Source organism: Sardina pilchardus, chromosome 11 (genome assembly GCF_963854185.1).
Source record: "Sardina pilchardus chromosome 11, fSarPil1.1, whole genome shotgun sequence".
Taxonomy (NCBI): Eukaryota; Metazoa; Chordata; class Actinopteri; order Clupeiformes; family Clupeidae; genus Sardina; species Sardina pilchardus.
In genome coordinates this window covers 19,376,208-19,400,863 of record NC_085004.1, presented here as the reverse complement: position 1 = coordinate 19,400,863, position 24,656 = coordinate 19,376,208, and the positions used below count along the sequence as shown (strand labels likewise).

Sequence of the window (24,656 nt, the reverse complement as noted above, 5' to 3'; positions counted from 1 at the left end):
GCATTTGAGAAAAAGCCAGTGAATCAATTGACGCTGGTCAGCTGATTCAACTATCACATGACTCAGTCAACACATTTAAGATGGCCGCGAGTCAGAGGTGAGGTGTCATGTTTCTCCTCCTAAAACTGTCTGCGTGTATTCACAAACATATTGTTTGAATGATAATGGATTGGTATGACTGTGCGTCGTGCTATATTTTTCACTTAAGAACGTAGATTAGAAGGGAATTAAATATCGTCTCGTGTTGGTTACCTACAGCTGCGAATGCATGCAGCTTGTCTACTACCAAAGCAGCAACGCTGAGTTTCAAAACTTATTTGGTGATACTTGTGATTAAATAGAACCATGGATAGGGCAAACGTTACTTTTTCCACGAGGAAACGTAGGCTACCGTCCGTTTTATAAATGCATTAGTGAATGAGTTAGTAGTTGTCTTATCTGCAAGTCATCTCAAGTTAACGCGTTGTCAGATGATAAGGTTAGTGTTTTTGTCCATTAGACAGTGGAATGCATTTGATTGCTTTTTTTTTTTTAATGCGATTTGGTTATAGCCTACAATGCATTATTTTAGAGTCTCCTACCGCCAGTATCTAGACTCTTTTGCGGTTTGGACCAGACAATCTATCTGTCAAACTATCAATTACTGGCTGCACAGTTTAGATTTGAATGCTCTGGATAATAAAATGCAAGTAGTACAGGGTGTGCTGAGGTACCCTTTGATCACAGGTCATTGCAGTTAACTGCAGATCATTGTACTTTGTCACCTTATCTCAGATCAGAGACTATGATACTACTTTATCTGCACATTTTCATAACCTTGCCTTAGAAGATGGTGGTCTTTTGGATTTTTGCTCAAACAAACCACTGGCAATTTGTTGTTTTAGCTTTTAGAGCTGTCTGAATCACACAATCGCAACTCGGGTAATTGATAAACCGCAAATGTTGTAGTGGCTTTTAGAAAAGTTGCTGACCCTCAGTGTCATAAGGTACTGTCATGAGTTGAGAACATGATGGAGATAAAGAGGAAGTCAGTATTCACAAGAGGAAGTAGTTTCAACAACACAATGTGATGATGCCATGTTATTTTAAGCAAATAAATTACTCTAGCTTTTTCCTGACTATTAACTACTGACAACTACTTAATCTATAATCCTAAAATAGAATAAATAGGTTTTTATTTATCTTAAGTTGTTTTGTGAAATTGCTGCACCTATCGCACAATCTTATCAAGGTGTGCAGGCTCCTTGTTTTCATCATCAACTTTTTCAGTGCCATTCTACTACCATAAGCTAATGGTAACCATGAAGCTAGCCCACTGAGTGACCCTTGTGTCCCACTGTGTGCCTTGTGTCTACAGAGCAGTCTTCTGGCTGGGCAAGGACACTCTGAGGGTGTCTGCTGCCCTGTTTGCAGAGAACCGCCGACGCCTCTGCAAGGCCCTGAAGGCCGCCGATGGAGTGCAGCCCAAGTCCGTGGTGCTGCTGCAGGGAGGAGAACAGAAGCAGAGATATTGCACAGACACCGACGACGTCTTCAGACAGGTAGGTGACACAACATTAAAGCATCATAGTCCGTTTATATACGTGTTGTGTCTCTCAATACAGTGCGGTCACATTAACATCAAGTAATCATATTTCAGAAGATAGCACAGAAATGCTTGGGAAGTATATTAGATTGTAACAAGTAGTTTATTTTATGGCCACGGGGGGTGATAACTCATCAGTCTAGACATTGGTCAGTTGTTCAAACTGTAAGTGATATCATCTCATGTCCAGAATTGTTTCACAATAACAGGCTTTGCATCTGCAAAGAAGGTCCAGCGGATCACTTTATTTGTGTCCCTTGGTAACACTGCTATTGTATTGAACTCACTTTGGATACTTGACTGGAGAGATTGTCAAATTAAGCATATATTCAGTCTTATTGAGAAGTATTTATGATGTGCCACAGAGTATTTTTGAAGTTCACATAGATGAATGTTTCCTTGACTGTTGTTTCACTGGGGGGTGAAATACATACTCTTTCTCCCATGCAGAGACACTGATGTGCTTTGACTCTGATTCAAAGCACATCAACCCTCTGCTACACAGGCCAGGGTTTCGTCCATAACAGATCAGGCACTCCCTCCTCAAAGATAGATAGTCTGTCTTGCTGCATACTCTCTCATTAAACATTGAAGGTGCTCTATGAGATGTTACTGGGTTTCTAGCCTAAAACCTTTTTCTCACATAAGGCCACACCAGACTGCACCAGACTGTTTTCGTTGCCGTTTTTTTCCATTGAATTTCCATTCACACTAATAATGCTCTCAGTCTCATCTCCTTGAGGCCAGCTCTTAAAGCTCTGCAGCCCTAACCCTAAATTTGGTGTGAAAACATTCAGAGACTGTTGGAAAAAAAAAAAAAAGACCATATTCAGTGGAAATTGTTGCATGGATGAATAGAATATAGCCATTGTGCTTTCTTGTGGGTGTGAGTGTAAGGCACTGTTGGGTGTCAATTTGAACATGTGTAGAAGCGGGTGCGCACATCTGAATATTTAAAAAAGTAGGTGCTGGACTCAAAAAGCAACAGTAAAAAGGACAGAAAAATCCGCACACTAAAGTTCAAATATTCTTTTTTCTTTTTATTCACCACATGTGACGTTTGGGACATTGTGCCCCGAAACGTCACATGTGGTGAACAAACGTATGGAAGCAGCTCTGAGGACCTTCCTGTGGGATCTGACATGGAGACCCGCTCTCAGCTCTGGAGTCGTGTTGAGTTCTGACTGTCTGTGTGCTGCTCTGGTCTGCAGGAGTCCTTCTTCCACTGGGCTTTTGGGGTGACCGAGGCCGACTGCTTTGGAGCCATCCAAGTGGAGTCTGGGAAATCTCTGCTCTTCGTCCCTAAGCTGCCCGACAGCTATGCCACCTGGATGGGAGAGTGAGTCTTCTCTTCTGATCCGCTCTGCAGTTGAGGGAACAGGGATCTCTCTCGCTTCCATGTATTATTCTTTTGAAATGACTGGATGTATAAATGACAATACTGAGTGGCTTTTGCACTGTTCTTATTATTTTAATTTGCTAAGTTATTTAATTTGCTAAGTTATTTAAAACCTCCAGATGTTTCACACAATTTTCCTGAACCCTGAAAAAATCTTAGTTAAGAACAGGGTTCATAATGTAATATTTTGATTTTGAGGCCCTCATGAAAGCTGGAGTATTGCTGTGCTTAATGCTTTTTTTTCTTCAGGGTAATGGTTTTATCAGCGGAGCTTTGAAATAATATTCCAAAGTAGTCATTATAGTCAGTGTTCCTACCTGAACAGCAACCTCCTATGGTTATTTTACAAGTGATAAGACCTGCTCAGAGTGCAGGAGAAGTGCACCCTTTTATATCCTAACATAACGTTTCCAAAATCATTTTGATGGCACATAGCCTCATAACATGGCAAATGGCACTTCTGCCATTGTCTGAGTGGCACTCAGTGTTCGGGTAGGAACAGTTGGAAATTATAGAGATCAGCTGAGACCATATGTCGTGTTCAAGCCGTGTGAGTGAAAAAAACAGCATATTATGTGATAGTGCTGTGGTAATCTTTTCTAGTAGTACTACAACTACTAGTGTAGTCTTTTAGATTCACAAAATGCTCCATAGGCCCGAAAGGCAAGCTCACTAAACAGATGCAGTTTTGATGCAGTTTAAACGCTCCCTCCAGAACATGCCTCTCTGATGTATGTTGACAGGATCCATCCGAGGGAACACTACAAGGACAAGTACGATGTTGATGAAGTGCACTTCACCTGTGATGTAAGTATGGGAGATTGTTCTTTAAAGTGTGACTGTAGCCTCAGCTCTGAGCTCTAACTCCTCTCCAAAGTATCATTTTGAAAAAAATGCTATAAACTGGAAGAGGTGTTGGAGTGGGGTTGAGATGGACGGGAAGGGACAGGACATAAACGTCAGTGAATGATGAGTTTCAGCCACCGCATCTATTTTCATTTGGGGACCTAGGGAACTCCAACACGGTCGCTATATGTGTTAGCATTGGCCTTAGATCATTTTAAACAGTACATGGTGTTTGGTTGAGTGGGTTGAATTGAGCCATTTTCATCTCATGAAATCCTGATTTTTTTTCCGGCGCTTGTCAAAGCCTTATGAGTGTGCATTAGCATGCTATTACTGGATGGCCATTTATTCCTGTCACAGTGTTGCCGCTAACCGCTAATTAGCAGCATTGAGATAAAAGTCCATCAGCCCTCCCTGCTTAACCTGTTTTTAAAGGAAAGGGAATGAACCACTGACAGCCTAACTGATGTTAGACAACATTAAGCATGACTCAGAAACAAAGGCCAGCCACTGCGACCTAGGTAATTTCTTTTCCTGTTTCATACGGTGTACAGTAGGGGTGTAAATCGGAGCCTTCATGCCGATTCGATTCGATATCGATTTCCTAGGTCAGCGATTCGATTCTTTTCGATTATTTAGAATTCCCACCGATACGATTCGATTCGATTCGATTCAATTTTTACATGATATCTATTAAGTTTAAAAAATCTAGAAAAATAGAAATAATTTGCCTTTTTATTGAGAATACAGAAACAGTAGCCTATTCTATTGCATATGCATTTTGTGTGTAATCAATATTAGAAGATTAATTAGCTAAACGTTTAACTTTAGGTAATTTAAGTCATAGGCAGCCTTCACTGTATTGGCGATGTGAGATTAAATAGGTGTCTGTCACTTTAACCTTTAAAAGGGTGGGTTTTGAACATTCTAACACAAGATTCCATTCCGCAACAATTCAACATTCTAAAATTCTATGTTGAATTCAATGAACCCAGACATTCTTTAGAATGTTAATTTTCCAACACTCCAAACACACCGGTGTGACGGTACACTCTTAAGGGTGACGTGAACTTGCGAAAACGTTCTGAAGTTTGAAAGATTTCCTGGCCGTGTCGTAGCGGTACGGGCTATGATAGTTGTCACTGTTCAAAATAAATCAGTCCACAACTGGAGGACTTTTTGAATCTGAGGAACATGCTCAGCCAAGACAGTATGGGAAACTAACACAAATCATAATCTGAAGCATGTTCAACTAAAGGGATAAACGTTTCCCCAAAACTTTAAATTGATTCGTTTGGACACTCGTTTCTCCAATTCCACTTCGTCCTAATAACTGTTATTAAATAACACCTGCTACTCAGAACACAGAAATGTTCAGAACACGTAGCCTAACTTGTAAAACGACACAGTAACTAAAAGGTCTCTAGAATGCATTGGCCAAATGTCATTGCGTATAATAATGAATGACTAACGTCACTGTTAGCGTGCTCACTTGATCTGACGAATCCATCAGCTGTTTTCCACAGGGAAAAAACGTGTGCATCAGTGAAGCTATGGTAGGCCTAACAGTGAGGGTCACTAAATGCAAAACGTAGTCCACCAACTTATGCGATGATGACAAAATTCGCAGCCTATAAACGCTTTGTTGCGGTGCTGAACGTTTACAGTGAAGCATGTATGTCAACAACCCGCGAATGACCTTTTAATTCTACTCGCCAATGCAGATTTTCACTCACATTTGGCAAGTGGCAGAGGGTGCCAATTTTAAACCCCTACTAGGCTATAAAGTAGAAGACAATAATGAGGATAGCGCTACCCGCAGATTAGGAGCAGGTAGTAGGCTACGCATAGGAGCATATGCTGAAAATAAACAGACGGAAAAATACTAAAATAAATACATTAATCGATTATCTTGCGGACGTATCGATGCATTGAATCGTCGGCTGTAGAATCGATGCATCGATGCAAATCGATTAATATTTACACCCCTAGTGTACAGCATGCATATTTTCACTTGGCATAGAACTGTCATGGGCAATAGCATAAAACCAGAACTAACTGCACAGTGCTGCACAGTACTTTTTGCTCTTGTGTTTGAAATTATTGTATCTTTCATATTTTGTAGTATAGGTTCTGTTCTGTGCCCTCATCCGTCTGTTTAATTACAGAGATTTTCTCGATCCTTGCTCTTCAGTATTTAACAGTCTGTATAAATAATGGTTAATGAATGGCCTATGGGCTTGGGAATGCTTGTGTAAATGTGTGTGTTGAATGTGGAATTAGCTTGGAAAAAATCCTCACACAGGCAAGTTTGCTGTTTAAGAAACACACATACAGTACAGTGAGTGAATAGCTTGCTGGTCTCGCTGTTCTCTGGGTCCACACTAATCTTCCTGATCCCAGGATGATACATGATTGGCACCTGGATGCAGATGTTATGTTCAGACTGGCATGGGTCCAGTTTAGTGCATTAGAACACCTCCAGATCTGCTCTTGGTGCTGCCTGCATTAGGCAGTGTTGTGCCATGGCAATGCATTAATACATTGTTATTGTAATGTAGCTGAATTATTTTGAATCAGTGGGTGAATATATTCTGAAGGGGAATCCGTTATCAAACCAAGGCTGAGTTTACCAGCATGGATAGATAGATGCATTGTGTGTTATAGATGTATGCAATATGCATCCATAATAAGACCTCTCTGTCCTCAGCATCAAAGCATCAGTGTCAAAATGCTTTGAAATATTGTGGTGAGGAACAGAATGGGAGTGATGCAACTCCTTTGCCCTGTTTGTCCTATTTTTCAAACCAGGGCCACACTGAGATGACTAGTTTATGAGCTTGTGGATACATGCATGGTGTGTTACACAGGGATGCATCCAGATAAGACCTTTCTATCCTCAGCATCAAAGGAACTTTTCCTTTGTGTGATCATGGTGCAATAGAATGGGAGTGATGCAACTCCAGTGCCCTTTTTGCCCTCTTTGAAGAAGTAATGCGTACTGTAGGCCAGTATCCAGGGAAACACGACCGTTAGCCGGTTCCTTCCTCATGCTGGGCGTGTGGTCAAAGGCATCACCTGTGTGATTGGATCTGGGACCGGTGCTGGTGACCCGTGCTGTCAGGTTGCCCTTGAATCTGACTCACGTGCTCATTCACCAGAGAAACATCCTCAGATCGCCTCATAAATGGTGAATGCCAGTGAGCATCCCTAAAAGTCAGCAGGTCTCTCTTGTCCCCATGCAATTTCTGTGAGAAATGGTGGGGGAGTTCTAGTTTGTTCATTTTCACTCATGCGGCCGATTTTCATAACCTTTCATGCCTCTTTTGGATAAGTGAGATTAAATCATTTCCCGAAAGGAGCATGAATGCTGCATTCATATATGGTATGACACAAATTGATCTCTTGGTGTTTTCACATCTCAAGGAAATAACTCCATGTACATCTTCACTTCACATGCTTACCGGTATTTTGTAAATTAGTTTGGAGGTGTAGATAGATAGCATCTATTTATTTTCTCTTTAGTATTTTTTGCTTATTTGTCTTTTTGTCAGCCGCTGCAGCCGCTTGTGTCTCAGCGACCCCCATTTAGCTGTGTCTAGTAAGATGGGTTTGGATCTGGGTCCTCGTGAGCACTGAGGTCTGTGTGGTGGTGTGCTACATGCTCTGCCTAGAGAACCCTTCTTTAAACATCATTTTTATTTTCAAAGTGATGGATCAGAACTCATTAGGACGTACAGAAACTATGAGAGTGCATCAAAATATGAATATCCTGCTCCTAATATGTTGCCTCTCTGAATGAGGGTAAAGTGTCATGGCTTTTATAGACCCTTTCAATCTGTTCCAACCGGGTTTCCATTTGAAATGTTCAAAAGCAGTGCAGATACTTTGAAATGAAAATGAATTTGACATTTGCTTTCATGTCTGACCCTTCCTCTCTCATTCATTACAGTGTGAGGCATGGCTTAGAAAGTGAGGGGAAACAGCCATAACCTCTTCACCCTGATTTCCAGTTTACGATATGAAAAAAGTAACTGTCATAGGGCTCTATTTTGGCGATCAGAAACGTGGTGCAATGTTTATTCTGATCTTACATCCAGTCTGTGGCGTGATTTGTGCCTTGCACTCCACTTCTATTAAATCTCGCGCCCAGGGGTGTGGCAGAAGGTGTGGATGTCATTCTCATTGGTTAAAGGATGTTACACGCAAAACGCACCCATGACTGATTAACAAACATAAGAACCACCCTTTTGCGCCAAGCGCCGACGTTTGAGCCCATAGTCGAGCTACTGAATTAGTGAATGTGGACTGGCCACGCTTTTAATGTCTGCAAACTTTACACCTTTGACCATCGGTTTCTGACCGCCAAAATAGAACCCATAGTTTGTCTGCCATAAAGCTGTTAGAGACATCCAGCAGAAATGTTTAGATGGATAGCTGGGACAGGAGATGGAGGTATTCTAAAGGGGATTTTGAATTCTGAGCCTGATTGGTTTGATTTAATTTTTTGAGTTATGTGTGTGTCCATAATGGCTTCATTCAGAGCTTCCCTGATGCTCCATGTCTGTCCTCTCTGATCTCTCATCAGCTCTGCTCTGCTCTGCTCTGCTCTGCTCCACAGATTGCTGATGTCCTGGCCAAGCGGAATCCAGCGGTCCTCCTTACTCTGGTAGGTTCATGGTTGTAGGGGCATCCCTCAGTGTTTTGGAGCAGTGTTTTAACTGCTGTAGCTTTGATCAAGGAAATAAACTGAGGGCATGAGATGATGTGAGCACACTTTCAAAAACTCACAAACGCTATAACCAACACAGTCACTCTGTTACTCTCCATCTAACACATTTAATCCAATAGATTTACAAAATAAGATTAAGCATCATGTGTTGATTTGTGTGTTGTTAAAAACCTAGGGAGGATGAGATTATAAAGGCTTGTTGAAATACATTTATCTTCTATTCATGTTTCACATTATCCGTGTCTCATATTTCAATATTTCTGAAACTTTTCAAAATCAAGTGGATCTTAAAGTGGTTGCATATTCCATGTGTGTGCGCTTGCACTGTGTGATGTACTGTAGAGCATGCACAGACACCTCTTCGCCGCATGATTGGGCAGCTTTAGCGATGAAACAGTCATTCTCTGACACCAGCGCCTCTGTTGTTTTGCTTGACAAGCCTCACTGGGTTTGTTGTCACAAATCGAAATGAAGTTCATTTGGCATCCTATGTAGACAGACAGCTATCCGTTTTGTGTCTCTGTATTCTTTCAGTGGATGAGCATCATGAAGGACTTGAAAGCCATATCTGAAATGTTCTTGTTTTTCTCTGTTTCCTTTCGTTCTTCTTCTGCAGCGTGGTGTGAATACTGACAGTGGGAGTACCTGTCGCGAAGCCTCCTTTGAAGGAATCAGCCAGTAGGTTTGAGTAGCATCAAATATTCATTAGTCTAATCATCTATTGTTCTGCAGGCTCATTCCCACTCATATTAGCAGCTCTGCTGTGAATGCTAAACTGTAGAATGTGTTTGTAAATCATTTTGTTTCTGGTTGTTATGTAGCAGAAAGAACGTTATCCACTGTAGGATGACTGTCTCGCCTCCCCCCTAGCGCCTGTGAGCGGAAAAAAACATGCTTGCAAATTTGTGCCTCCAGGCCGGTGCCACTGACAGAGAGTTTTGCAGCTCTTTAAACGATCATTCTCATGAAAAGGCAGACTGACCGATTGAGTAGTGATGTCAAATATATACGCTAAAGCTGCAGGGGAAGCTCTGCAGAGAAACCGGCAAGCGTAAAACGAGAAGACGGCAAAGAAATCGCCAAACCGGCATAGTTCCTCTTTAAGATCAAATTTAAGAAAAGACAATTCTGGGCCTTAGAGAGGCCTTCCTTTCCATGATATAAGAAAGCATCAACCTTCTCTGTAACTACACGTAGTAGTGTGGCCCTGTTTGACCTTTTATGTGCTATGCTGACTGAATTTAAACACTAACAGAAGGAGTTGTAGATGCTATGTTTAAAATGTGTGGAGTGAAGTTTCCTTATTATGTTACATTGTTTTTACATATACATTTTAACATTTTCAGATTCACAGTGAACAACACCATCATGCACCCTGTAATTGTGGAATGGTAAGTAGGCATTTGTATTCATGAAAATGACAACAGATGAGCCGTTTTATGTACCATGCTCTGTGTACTGCAATATTTACTGTAGATGTTTTCTGGGTTATTTGACTGTTTTTGGATTCATCGCAAATGTGTAAATTTGAACCTGAGTGCATTAGAGACATGGGCATGTTGAATGCTGATGGTGTTCCCATAAGGATCTAAATAATTTAGCAAGTCTGATACTAACATTTTCCTTTGTTTTTGGTAAAACATAATTGACTGGCAGATAACGTTTCCTCAAAAGAATCGACAAAGTAGCCATTCATTATTCACCAATTTGTAGCTCATTTATATCCTTTGGATGCTTTCATTTAAGATCAAATGCATTAAATAAATGAATGCTATTTGATGCATCAAAAGAAAGATTTGTGTGTGCGTGTATTGCATTGCTGCTAGTTTATGGGGCCTCATTCACAGTAGTGCTTGTTTCTATGTGGATCGCATTTCACATACGGTATTTACAAATGCTTGATATAAAAAAGTTTATTTTACTGTCACCTTCTGTATTCATTCAACAAGTCACGATGGGATTTTGAAGTTTTATAGACTACTGTAGGAGGGCAATTCTACTGTACACAGGCTTTAAATGGACCTGGTAGCGCATTAGAGGAGGATGAGTTTCAGTGACTGACTATGCTCAGGAAAGCCTCAGACGTTAAACCCCTTGGAAAGCCTCAAACATTAAACCCCCTCTAAAGTGTGTGTGTGTGTGTGTGTGTGTGTGTGTGTGTGTGTGTGTGTGTGTGTGTGTGTGTGTGTGTGAAAGAGGGAGATCAAAAGCTAGTACAAAGGAAGTGAAATGTTTGAAATCAAACAAACACACACACAAAATGAAGTTGAGTGAAGTGGGCTTGAGGAGTGAAGTGGGTGAGAGGAGTTGGTTGAATAGGTCGTGGAGCTCTGTGCTTGTGTGGGTCTGTCGCAGCAGAGATCATCTGACATTCTCTTTATACTGTGTGTCCTCTGCTGTGCCCTCTCCTGGAAAATATAGCTGTCTACGGGTGATGCTGCAACTCTGTTGTGTCTCTGGAGTTTGGGAGAGATGCTTTATGTTAGCGCTGTCACTTTACAGTTTTTTACAATCACTTTGCTACTATTTTCAGAACCTTGATGTAATTTTTCAAAACTCTAGACACAAAACTCAAAACGGTTATCACTTGTAACACAGGCCCTCTAATGTTCAAAACATTGGATTGTACATTCACATCTTCAAAGAAATCTTGCAATTGCACAATCATTGGTTCAAAAAACAAATTTACTGTGAAATACCACTGAAACATAACTATAGATCACCCGCACACAAGCAACCGATAGTTTCATCGTGTCATTGTTCGTACAATCATTAGATATAGTAGAACAAAATAGGTGATACAGGTTTCATTATGGTACTACAGGAACAGTACAGTAAACACATCTCTGTAAAAGTACTGCAGTAGTAGAGAGAATACTACAGACACAGTGGAATCATTGATCAAAGTTTGTAATACATTGATGCAAAACACTACAATACAATCACAACATAGGTTTATTTGAATTAAAGTAAAAATAATTAGCTATGAAATAGAAAAGAAAAGACAGCCTGATGAAAATATAAAATATAAAAAATATATATTTTTTTTATATAAAGATATAAAATATTAGGCTACATCCATGGATATTGTAGTCTAATTGGTTCATGCTCCACGCTAATTGGTGACAGTGAATCTCGTTACAGTATCTTGAAACTTTCATGATTTGCAGTAAACATGGAAGATTGTGTGTCTGTTTCGTGTTTCCATACAACTGCATAAGAGTAATGCAACAGTTACTTATCATTTTGAGCAGTTGTATCAATTGATAGTTAGATCATTGTAAGGAAATGAATAGACGCTCATTTGAAATGTAATGTGTGAATTGCCTTTTGAAATAGTAGTACTTTGATGTTAAGTTGTATCATATTGAACAGGTGAGTTTTGTTGAATGAACAAATGATCTAAGTTGTATGTGTATTGTATCCAAGCAATTGAGAAAAGGGTTAGAGTTTTGAAAAATGATCATTGGTTGTGAGTTTTGTGTCTAGAGTTTTATTTGTATTGTTATTTATTTGTATGTCGCTTTGGACAAAGGCGTCTGCTAAATAACCATAACCATAACCATAGAGTTGTGAAAAATGACGTCAAGGTTCTGAAAATAGTAGCAAAGTGATTGTAAAAAACTGTAAGATGGCTGTGTTGAGTGGGGTGGCACTCTGGGATCGCCCTAAAGAATATCGGAGGCAGTGTCTGTAAAATAGGATTTCCACTGAAGAAGAAATTGTTGGATAGGTTAGATTTCTTTGTCTAGGATTTTGTCGCATAGCACTTTCTTGCCTTGTGTGTGTGCGTGCGTGCGTGCGTGCGTGCGTGCGTGCGTGCGTGCGTGCGTGCGTGCGTGCGTGCGTGTGTGTGTGTCTGTGCGCGCATCTCTTGGTGAACTAAAGCACATATTGAATGCTTGTGCTAAATGTCAAACAATGACTGTACGCCAGGCTTCAGTAACCTAAATAGTGACCAAACTACATGACTGACCACTCAATAGAAATTGTATTCATGCCAGTAGGGCAAGCATTCCTTAGAGACCCTCAGTGTCATGTTATTAAATATAATAGAAAAGGGTGGGTTGTACATCTACTTCACTGCAGGGTAAAGTTAGACTGGTGTATACATGGAAATATAGACACCAGCCCACTGTTTTCAATTTTAGTGTCCATGGGACATTGTCGTCTTTATACATTAAACTGAAAACATTGAAAATAGTCTCCAGGCATTGAGTGTTTTATGTTAGCCAAGCCTAGACAACGGTGTCCAGAGCGTCCTTGTGGTGTAATTTCATGTGCACTCCCAGAGACGAGGGCTTTTCCAGGCTGCTCAGCTGGAATGGTCTTCGTGCTCGCCTGGCTGCCCCTGGTATTAGGCTCTGGATCTTATTACCGCTTCTTGAAGCCGTTTCATTATGGCCGCTCCTCAGTCCGCTGCAAACTTTCCATTTCCTTCTCCCTCGCTTGCCTATTACCCAAGATTATCAACAAGGGTTCAAGGGCCATTCCGAACAAACAGATTTCTTGCGAAACTCAAAAGCCCACCACATATTCTCAAGTCAAGTCGAGGAAATAAGTATTCCACCACTAAACAAATGCAGCAACACTGCATATTTGTATATGTGCTCAATACGGGTCCCTATTGAAACCAAGTGAGTTACATTGTCTCATGTCTCCGAGAGATGTGACTTTTTTTACCAGGTTTAAAAATGTAACTTTGACTGTTTGTCTGTGAGTCATTCAGCTAATTGAGTTGAAGTAAATATTGACAGGGAGTTGACCAAGAATAAACAAGAAATGCTCTTCGCTAATGAGATTTGACACTCTCTGTGTGTGTGGGTGTGGAGGATTCTTCCCCCCCATCACAGTCAGATAGCGATGACTGAAATCATGTGTTCACTGTACTCTGTGCACCTGCAGGCACTGTGAGTCATTCATCCCAAAAGGTGTTGATTAGAATTTCACGAGTGATGTTGCGGTCTCACAGCTGGATGCTATTTGTGGACAGCCTCAGAACATTCATGATTGAAGATTTATCTGTTACTCCTTTATTAGACAGACCTGTGAGGATGTTACTGTGCTGTCTTGGCGTGAATGTTATTTTGTGGCCGTTGAGTGTCGAGGGTGTCTTTTCGAGCAGGGAACCTAGGGGGCAGGGTAAGGGACGGCGGTGCGGTGTGGTGGGGTGGGTGTGTTGTAGTAAGTAGTTCATGCAATATCTAAGAAAACACAGTGCAAGTCACTGCATGCTATATAATAACATAGCTAACTCAGAACTAACTGAACTTCCTTTGTGTTGTATGATTTGAGAGTTGCTGGCACTGCTTTAGATGCAGATGACACTCGAGGACTGACTCAGAAAAGGAAAAAGGCCGCACTTTGCATATAAACGTTTTTTTTCATTGCACAGACGCGTTTCGGCTTAGCGCTTTCCTCATTGAGCTCCTAGCTGAGGAGAGGAAGGTGCCGAAGCCGAAACGCGCCTGTGCAATAAAACACGTTTATATGCAAAGTGCAGCTTTTTTCCTTTTCTGAGTAAGCATATAAGTTCGGCCAAGCACTCTGAAAAAAACCCCATAAGAGACTGAGTGAAGCCTGCTCCCACCATACAAATTACTGGAGGACTGACTGCATGGTCAGCTGGGAAGGTTGAAGGAGGATACATAGTCCTTATTAATGTGCTCTGTTTTTGTCCTTTCCAATAGCCGTCTGTTGAAGACTGACATGGAACTGGAGGTCCTTCGTTATACCAACCGCATCTCTAGCGATGCCCACAAAGAGGTGTGTGTGTGTGTGTGTGTGTGTGTGTGTGTGTGTGTGTTTACTAATTATTTGTATTGCTTATTAATTGTCTCGTGCCAGTCAATGGGAAATGCCACCCTGGAGGTGGCACTTAGTGAATGAACCCGTGGATGCACATAACCGTGGATCAGCCCCTTAAGGCCTCCAATCAGGGAATGGCAAATAAATAACAACAAATCGAAAGCTCTGGTGAATCTCTCTCTCTTTCTCCCTTTCTCCGTTTCTCTCCCTTTCTCTCTTACTCTTTCATTCATTCTCTCCCTCTCTTTCTCTTTCTCTCCCTCCCTCTCTCTCTTCCTCTAAACTACCTCTGTCAGAGAGCCAGCAGTTAAGTGAACTCAAGTGGATGACACTCTTATCATCTGATGGATAAAATAGTGTGTAATTTGAAGACAATTTCCCCTCATTTTCCAATCGCTCTCTCACACTCAAACATTCCCCTTTTTTGTGTGCTCTCTGTGTCTGTGAGATATCCGTGTGTGTCATTAGCCTACAGCTAAAGCAGGAATGACTCACACCAAACTGGCCTCACTAACACAGAGTTGCTGACATGATGAGAATATCATCCTATTGTTCAGAGTAACTAGAGCCCAGTTCTCCCCCGCAGGTGATGAGGCGTGTGAGGCCTGGGCAGAAGGAATATGAAATGGAGAGGTATGTCCCTTTACATTTAAGTTTAACATTTTTTTTTAAATTGTATCTTACATGAATGCAGCATCACTTACATAAAGGCCATCAGTGACAAGTATCCCCTATTGTCCCCATATGCCTGTGAGATAATCTCTTCAGTAAGCTCTGCTAGCAGAGGCGCAGTATCTCTCCTATCTCTGAGTGTGTGTGTGATCCTGTAGCTGTTCTACACTGGAGCTGCAGCTGATAACACACGCTGCCACTCATTCTGCCCAGCAGCCTTGAAGCAGTTCACTCCCATCCGTTTCTTTTGCTTTAAACAAAGCTGGAGATAAGCTGTGGCGTTCCAGTGGGATTTTCTCCTCTCCTTTCCCCAAACGGAGAGCAGGAACAGCAGCTCTCTTTAGAAGCAGACAGGAGGGGTCAAAGGGCAGACAGAGCTATTGCCCTTTGGGCTTTGTGGTGGCTAGTAAGTCCACACAGTAGACAGTATGTTTTGACATGCGTTTATACGCATTATACATTTATAAAATGTATAACGTTTACATAATGGACTGTGACAGCCTACTGTTGCTGTCACATAACTTTTCTTTAACACACACACACACACACACACACACACACACACACACACACACACACACACACACACACACACACACACACACTCACACATACACACACACAATGTGAGGTAAGTAGCCATTTTCAGCACCTTGGAGAGCGGCCATATCCCAGGCACTGCCATGGTGCTGAAGAACGGGCCCCTCCCAGCTCAACTGCATCAGCGCCATGCAGAGCACACACTTCTGCACCTTGTTGCAGATCTCACATGTATACACACACAAAAAACACACCCACACACACACACACACACACACACACACACACACACACACACACACACAAGCATTTCCAGATCTTATAGTATGCTAGGATGAACCCAGACTGTTTTAATGAATAGAGTCAGGTCCCAGGGAGTGATCATAGTTAGAATCAGCAGCAATGTGCGGTAATACTGGAAATGCAATCACTAGGAAAGTAATTATTTTATTTAAATTTGCTCTTTGCTGCTGGACATTTGCCATTATATGATTTGTATGCATTCAAAGTTAGCTTAACTGAAATGATGGAGTGAAATGATGTTCATTTGAATCCAAATGAATTTGAAGCAAACAGGAATGGTTCATACAGTATCTAAATAGGGGTGGGTTTTCGGGTTAGAGTTATGAATACCTTGAATGTCTTCAATTCAATGACTCAAAACTAACTTTGACTAATGTGACATGAGCGCCTCCGCCAACAAACCATGTTTCCCATATCAAAAGAGCTCTGCTAACTTTACACACTCCTCTGTTTGTCAGTACACAAACAGGCTCTGAAGATGACATTATCTTCCCTGTGAGACAACTTGTGTTAAATTGACTCATACCTGCTGCACTGACAGGACAGGCAGATGGTTGTGCATTTTAAAAACAGTGAGATGGCTGCTGTTTGCTGAATGGCTGACTAGCTGTTTGGATTTGCAGTGGGAGCTTCAGCTTTTTAATGAAGCGTGTTGATATCTCCAGGAATAGATGTGTAATCGCTCATGTTTTAAATTGCTTTGATGTAGTAGGGTGTAGTTTTTACTTCCTCCATAAGTTAGTGGGATGCAGATAGGTGGAGGCCTGTGGATGTGAAGATAGAAGTATGTGCAGTGCAGAGAGGTGGAGGCCTGTGGATGTGAAGATAGAAGTGTGTGTACGGTGTAGAGAGGTGGAGGCCTGTGGATGTGAAGGTAAAAGTGTGTGTACGGTGTAGAGAGGTGGAGGCCTGTGGATGTGACGGTAGAAGTGTGTGTACGGTGTAGAGAGGTGGAGGCCTGTGGATGTGACGGTAGAAGTGTGTGTATGATGTAGAGAGGTGGATGTGAAGGTAGAAGTGTGTGTACAGTGTAGAGAGGTGGATGTGAAGGTAGAAGTGTGTGTACGCTGTAGAGAGGTGGAGGCCTGTGGATGTGAAGGTAGAAGTGTGTGTACGGTGTAGAGAGGTGGATGTGAAGGTAGAAGTGTGTGTACGGTGTAGAGAGGTGGAGGCCTGTGGATGTGAAGGTAGAAGTGTGTGTACGGTGTAGAGAGGTGGAGGCCTGTGGATGTGAAGGTAGAAGTGTGTGTACGCTGTAGAGAGGTGGAGGCCTGTGGATGTGAAGGTAGAAGTGTGTGTACGCTGTAGAGAGGTGGATGTGAAGGTAGAAGTGTGTGTACGGTGCAGAGCCCCTCCGGTCCAGCTCCTCTCCCCTCTCTGCTGCTCTGGGGCCGCTGCCTTTGATAAATTTGCTGTCTAGTTCCATCGCTGGCCGGTCCAAGATGGGTTGCAGAAGAGCGGTTCTGGGCAGGCGCGGACCCGGGTTTTGCCGGAGTGGGCCAGAGGCATTAATCAAAGCTCGTCCTGATGCTTGTTACCACGGCAGCAGGACGGGAGTGGCCCCTGCGGAGAATGCAAGGTCGTTCACACTGCCCTCAAAGTCGCATGGCTGCTGGTGCACGGCCATGTTTGTCGGAGACAGAGTCAGCAGCAAGGCTCTCTGGGAGAGTAATAAGATGGAAACATGTCCCAGGGGCCAGCTGTGGAAAATCCATCTCCAGGCCTGGCATCTGTAGGGGCAGCAGAGCGGGCACATGTGCCAGTGGTGCCACCGGTGGAAGTGCTTATGAGGCCCCCTCAGGACAGACAGGCCTAGGCCACTGCGGCAGCATGAAAGCAGTTTGAAGGGGAGCCTGCCGAGGGTTTGAGGAAAGGACAAGTCACCAGTAGCTCAGCTCAGCACAGCTGAGTGCTCAATGTGTGTGTGTTTATGTTTGTTTCCCTGTGTGGGTGCTGTCTGTCTTATCTTTCTGTTTGTGTTGACATACATCATCATGCTCCACTGCTTACATCTGGTCTTAGTTAATGCAAGATGCATGATCATCTACTCACGCATCAACATCTCCATCTCCATAAGTCTGAAGAGTATGAGGTTGGATAATTGGAATTGGAGTTCTGACACTAACATAATTAATTTGATGACGGCTGACCGTACGACAGGTGAAATATTCCCTAATTGCTGAACACGGCAGACAGCCTTGTTCTCCCAGATCAGCCTGAATTTCTTTCAGAGGATTTATGTCCTGGGAGGCAGCCGTGTGTAAGCGCTGGGGTTAATCTGTCTGCTGTCGGGGCAACATAACCGTCACTCATGGCACCGACGTAGGGAGGCAGCAGTCTGAGGTCTTAATTAATACTTATTTGCTTTATAACGGCTTTCATTAAAGAAATAGAGCTGCAAAGACTCTGTGCTTGTCCGTTCTAGCAAGGCTGTCATATGTAAAAGCCTTTCCATGTTATAATCATTTGCCTGTGAGAAGTGGCTACTGAAACGTATTTGCTATACTGTATAGACACTGCTCAAGTGTCTTCTACATGCCAAACAGAGAGATGAATAACTATTAGACCATCAGTCCTTCAGCTTGGTTTGAGATTCTTCATTAGAATTCAGCTGGGGTCACATGCATGACAAGTGTGCACAAGTCTGCCAATTAAAACTCACTGTGACCTTTTCAAGTTTCAGTGTGAACTTTTATCTGCAGCATTTGAGTGAGATCTTTCTGACACTGACTAAAGGTCCAGGAAGGATCAATGTTTTGCAGATGGGTGGAAAACAGTCTGGTGCTCTTTAATCTTTGGGCAATTAAAAAATACCAATATCAGTATTTATTAAAAAATGTTGACTTTAATATTTCTGAAATGGTGAAGTTGTTCCTCTGCTACTGAAGACCAGAGGAGAGCATGGCCTTGGTGGTGAACATCAGACATGAATGTTTCCACTTCTTAGTTCCTTCAGTTTTCATTTTTCAAACTTTTCCTTTGAAAAGTTGACCTGATCATTTTGATTTCCTTTGAAGGTCAGCAATGCATATTTTAAGTTGTTTACTATATCTGGCAAATAAGATCTCTAGCGTTAGGCTGTATTTTAAATACAAGTGAAGTGTTTTCTTTGAAGAAGCACTGTGCTAAACCATACTGTGTTATTGCAGTAGTTGTATCATTAAAGTTCACCTACGACAAGTTTGTTCACCCAATCCTAATTTGAACTTCAGCAGTTCTGTTTTCAGTGTTATGAGGGTCCTGGTGTCATGGAGACGCAAGTGTTTTGGACATTGGTAACTTTGTGTGAGGATCTGCGAGAGACCATTATTGTGCATATTCATGAGAGTCCATTTCCTGTTTGAAGATGGCACCTTCATCGTGGTGGCTGAGGACATGTGCACAGATAGCAAACCCTCACCAGCTCACTATCTGCCTAATTGAGCCCCAGCACTTTCCCACAGAAAGACGCCTCCTCTCATTCACTGAGGGAGGAGTGAGACTGACTCATTCTGTCTAACTGTTATTACTATCTTCTCTCTCTCCAACTATCTCCATGTTTCCTTGCAAGCTATTTGTGAGTGCAACAATTTCCCTGGATAGCTCGGAGAGGTTTTTGCAAGTGTTTGAGAATGTGCCTTTTTAAGTGTGTAGAGTAAGTTAAGAGTTTTCAGTGAGGCTGTCTGCAGAGCTTAGGTTGACTAAGAGATGTGCAGGGATTTCTCACATGTCCTCAGAGCTGTTTTGATCTGTTTATATCCATCATAACCAGGTAATGTTAGTCTAGTAGGGTTTAAATATGTATTCTTTTCTTTTGCTTGCTCAATCACACTCAGTGTATTTGTGTTAGATCTTGAGCTCCCAATTTTTCTACCTGGATTCTGTACAGGTTTCACACAGTCACACAAAGGATAATCGATGGTGCAGATTATTCTTTTCTGAAATATTTGCCAGTTATCTCATTTTCCCATGTAATTCCGTTAGCACACAACAGCCGCCGGGGCCTTAAATAATATTAACATTTTTCGTTCTCAGTTTTTGTTTGATAGAACTACTCTCTCCAAATCATAACCCATTTGTAGAGTCTGTGCATATGCGGTGTGATGATGTCCCTGAGCTGCTAATGAACTGGGTACGCCAACTGAAACGACGCCTCCGCTCACTCAGTCCAGGAAGTTTCAAACGAGAGCCCTGAGGTGTCTTAACTGCAGTGTGTGCATCTGTGTTTCTGTGTTGCAGTTTGTTCCAGCACTACTGCTACTCTCGTGGGGGAATGCGACACTGCTCCTACACATGCATCTGTGGAAGGTAAAGACTCCATCCAGGAAGTGGCCTGCCTTTCAATTATCCTCACAACACAATGTGCTGCTGGATTCACTGATAAACCTTGAGAAGTTGTAGTTTCTGTGTTTGACCTTTTAACCCTCTATTTCAATTCACCACACTGTGGCTCGTCTTAATTGCTACTCTGTAAGGATTACTGTAGAAATCCAATGTTGTACTAGACACAGACAGAACACCATCATCATTCTTTGATCCAAGTGGTCAGTGTTTTAGATTCACTTCTGAGCTTAGTAGTCTTTTTAAGTCATGATTCCTTATTAATGGAATAAAGCCAAGGCTATCTATCTATTACAAGATTTTGTTTGTTTGTTTGTTTGTTTGTTTGTTTGTTTGACAGCGGACACAACGGTTCTGTTCTCCACTATGGCCATGCCGGAGCTCCCAATGACAAGACTATCAGTGAAGGAGACATGTGGTGAGTATCTTGCTGAAACACACAAACTCAGTAACTGTGACTTCGAGACCAGTCAGATCATTGTATAGCTTTTTAAAGGGCCATGGGAACTGTTTTGTGTGTTTTACAAGTGTACTTGCGTAATTGATTCAGTCAGTGTTTCACACCTCCATGGTGCTATGAGGGCAGAGGTTCGCCAATCTCTCATGACTGATTTTAATCACAAGAGGAAACCTAGATGTAAACTCCTATGAATCTTACATAGTCTGTCCATTCTAAGGCTCTTGTGATGAAGCTGATGAGTTCTCTCTCTATTTTTAAATACATTTTATATCCAGTTCCTTCTGACATGTACGTTTACATGAAAGCCCCACTAGACTTTTTAAAATATTAAATCAGAAGATGTCTCCATCTACTCCCCCACCAGAGATGTCTATACTCTCTGCTGTGTGGTAGTGTGTGTTTGTGTGTTTGATGGCAGTGGAGTGTGCTATGTGGTTGAACCTGAGAGACGATGTCCAGTGGGTGTTGATGGAGATTTAAAGCAGCACTCTTGAGAGCTCGTGTTCACACCACACTAGTAGATCTCGGAGGCCTTCTTTCCTGGACTTAAGCTGCCATGTTATACTTTTTTTTATTATTATTATTAGGCTAAATCAAATAGTTTCTGTTTTTTTATTATTATTATTATTTTACAGCCTGTTTGACATGGGTGGAGAGTACTACTGCTACTCTTCCGACATCACCTGCTCTTTCCCAGCCAATGGCAAGTTCACGCCAGACCAGAAGGCCATCTACGAGGCTGTGCTCAAGTCCTCTCGGGCTGTCATGGCTGCCATTAAACCAGGTATTGATGAAGAGCTCTTAAGCTTATGAGGCATTTTATAGATATTTTCTCTTCGGTTGATGTTGATGTGGAACATTAACTTAGTGGGTTGAATTCTGAATTGTATGAAAAATGTTGCAAAATGTGTGATTTTGAAAAGGAAGTAGCACTTCTACTAATGACTATAAATATGTTCTCCCATGAAAGCATAATGAAATGACAAGATGTGATAAGCGTCATTTGGGTTAACTTGCTTGAAGGGGTCAAATGCACTGACATGCATCGTCTGATTATGACCGTGTCATGTCACTCTTATGTAGATACCTTCAAGTAAAGTGTTACCGATTATTCGTTTGTTTGTAGGGGTTAAATGGACTGAAATGCATCGTCTGGCTGACCGTGTCCATCTCGAGGAGCTGGTGAAAATCGGCATCCTGAAGGGCAGTGTTGACGACATGATGAAGGAGCACATGGGCTCTGTGTTCATGCCCCATGGTCTTGGTCACCTGCTGGGAATTGATGTCCATGATGTTGGTGGCTACCCTGAGGCAAGTATCATTCAGGAGCCTCCCAGTTATATTTCTAAGGTTGCCCTGAGGAAAGTTAAAAGCCTTACCCCTGTAAACATAAGAAGAACTCAAATAGCAAAGATGGTTGCTGAGCTTTATTTGAGCTCCATAGTGAACAGTAGGACTCTGTTGTAAATACAAGTGCAGTTTGTTTATCTCTTTCAGTCCTCATTCATTTTGTTCCCCGTCTCGCAGACTAGTGTACAAATCCACAACAGTGCTATCAATATGTGATGCCTGGGGTCATGTTGTTTCAGGGAGTGGAGCGTATCCCGGAACCTGGCCTGAAAAGCCTGCGCATGGGTCGCCTGGTTCAGGAGCGCATGGTCCTGACGGTGGAGCCGGGCATCTACTTCATCAACCACCTGCTGGATCAGGCTCTGGCCTCCCCAGCACAGCGCTGCTTCATCAACAATGACGTGCTGCCTCGCTTCCGTGGTTTTGGAGGGGTGAGAGAGCTCACACACTGTCACTCTGGGAATGCAAGCAACACACACACACACACACACACACACACACACACACAGTAAATCTACTTATGTAGTAGCACACTTTAGGAAGCCTGAACATTCCTTTGTTTTAATTTTGTATTAATGGTATTGTCACCTTGTGCTCTTGTGACGTTGTGACTTGTCTCTAAGGAATGGTGTGACGGTCTGAGTCACCTGTCATTGTCTTCTTCATTCGCCCAACAGGTGCGCATTGAGGACGACATTGCTGTGACCGCAAACGGAATGGAGCTGCTCACCTGCGTCCCGCGTACCGTTGAGGAGATCGAGGAGTTCATGGAAGAGGCCCGAGGTGACCCCAAGTCCGTCAGTCCCATCTGAGGAAACAGGCTGGAACTGTTCTCTCTCCCGTGGCTCCCTGGGTTTCATCCCAAATTCACATTTTACGCTTGTTTGAAAGGGAAGTTGGCTTTGATTTCCATATCTATACTGTGACTGTCATCATGAAATGAAATGAAATGAAATGATGCCAAAACATTTTTTCATTGTAATGCAAGTTCATCACTCAGCTCTTACTGTGAGTTTCTTTACAGCTCAATAGTTCTAACAGCATCATATCTAGCACCAACAAAAAGACACATTTGAAGTATGTAGCTCAAAAACAGTATTAAATGATTCTCTGATTTGTATCGTTCACATGTATTTCTCTTTGTACCCAATTTATATGCTAATTAGCCTGATCAGTATGTTAAGCATTTATTAATAAACTATTTCTGCAGCATCTGTGAGCTGTTGTCTTACCTTAGATGACCAGGTAAACCATATGTGATGTCTGCCCCTGGGAACTATTCCATAACAAATCAGAGCGTTTTTCAGTATCTAGTGAAACAGTCTGGATTTCCACCAGTTCTGATCGGAACCTCGGATGCGCCATCAACATTGGGTGTAGCATCCTTAACTGACCTGTCAAATGTTGAATTCACTTCGGATCAAAAAAAAAAAAAAAAATGGTGCCAGCTCCGGCAACTTTCAGGTTCTGAACTAATTTATCTTTGGTGGAAATCTGTTTACCATCTCGAGCATGAACCAAAACGGGGACAGTTCTCTTTTGATGGAAAAGGCCTATGAGTGAGTTTGTTTCACAAAATGCAATAAAATAAATATCTCTGTAGATTACTGAATTAGTATTGAGACTGTCCAGTTCAGGATGAGGCATCTTCTTCTTTAACTGCATTGAAAGACCTTTCTCATTAAATTATCTTGACTAATTCATTGACCTGGCAACAGAAAATGAAATTCCGGTCTAATTGACTCAGCTGGATCTCATGAGTCATAACGCTACATGCTGAGAAATGAACTCAACCAGACTGAACTGAACCAAGCTGAGAGTTTAAGAGCAAGAGTTTAATCCTACATATAATTTTAACCTTAATACTGTTTATGATCCCATGTCTAGACATTTTGAAACATTTTATGTAAAATCATACTGACATATACAAGCCAGACATCTCCCTCCTAGGCTTCAAAAAATATAACATCAGTAGTTGTGTTAGCCATCACAGGAGGCGAGTAAGGCTGGGATTATACTTGCCGTTAGACCAAGCGTAAGCGTATGCGCCCGTGTGCGACCTACTGTGTCCTGTGTACAGACTCGCTGCAGCATTACGCACCTTACTGGAGGTCTTCACCAGGGGGAGACTAGTAGCCTAATATCAGATGTGGATGTGGCCATGTGCCATTGTTTACTCTCATGATTGCCCCCAGCTTTGATGTCGATAATGCATCTTGCAGTCACTTTCTTTTGGCAATGATCGCCCCCTACTTTCTTGTCAGTATTGCATCTCGCGGACGCGTCGTGTTCGCTTGCGACGACGTGCACGACCGACGCACCAAACGACCGCAAAATACGCGAGGCAGCCATGATGCGTACACGAACGCGTTGTCTGCAGCAAGTCTAAACGTGCCTTAAAGGTGTGAGATTGAGAATCCAGGCCTCCTGCAGGGAGCATGTCCTCTTCATGTAGCTGCCCAGGACCCCTGGAGACGACTCTGCTGTGTCCATCCCCTAGGGCTCCCTTTGGCTCCGAGCGCAGACTGGTGCTGCTGGTTCAGACGAAGGTACGCACATCAGAGGATTGATAGGGACTGGGCTTTTTAGCCATCTGCACAGGGAGACCAGAAAAATCATGACTGCAAAACATGGACTGGCT

At 42.4% G+C, this 24,656-nt stretch overlaps 1 protein-coding gene across 2 annotated transcripts; it reads left to right on the top strand.

The window, feature by feature from the left end:
- The first annotated feature begins 17 nt into the window (after positions 1-17).
- pepd (peptidase D) lies at positions 18-23,227 on the top strand. 2 transcript variants are annotated; one of them, XM_062549325.1, is made up of 15 exons: positions 18-97; positions 1,358-1,541; positions 2,797-2,924; positions 3,728-3,791; positions 8,452-8,499; positions 9,179-9,240; positions 9,909-9,953; positions 14,253-14,328; positions 14,957-15,003; positions 20,104-20,172; positions 20,546-20,623; positions 21,301-21,449; positions 21,792-21,976; positions 22,255-22,446; positions 22,693-23,227. In XM_062549325.1, the coding sequence occupies exons 1-15, from the start codon at positions 81-83 to the stop codon at positions 22,825-22,827; spliced, it is 1,479 nt and encodes a 492-aa protein (XP_062405309.1). In that variant the 5' UTR covers positions 18-80; the 3' UTR covers positions 22,828-23,227. The 2 variants fall into 2 exon arrangements, with proteins under 2 accessions (XP_062405309.1, XP_062405310.1); XM_062549326.1 differs by having other exon boundaries at positions 21,792-21,980; positions 22,259-22,446.
- The last annotated feature ends 1,429 nt before the right edge of the window (positions 23,228-24,656 follow it).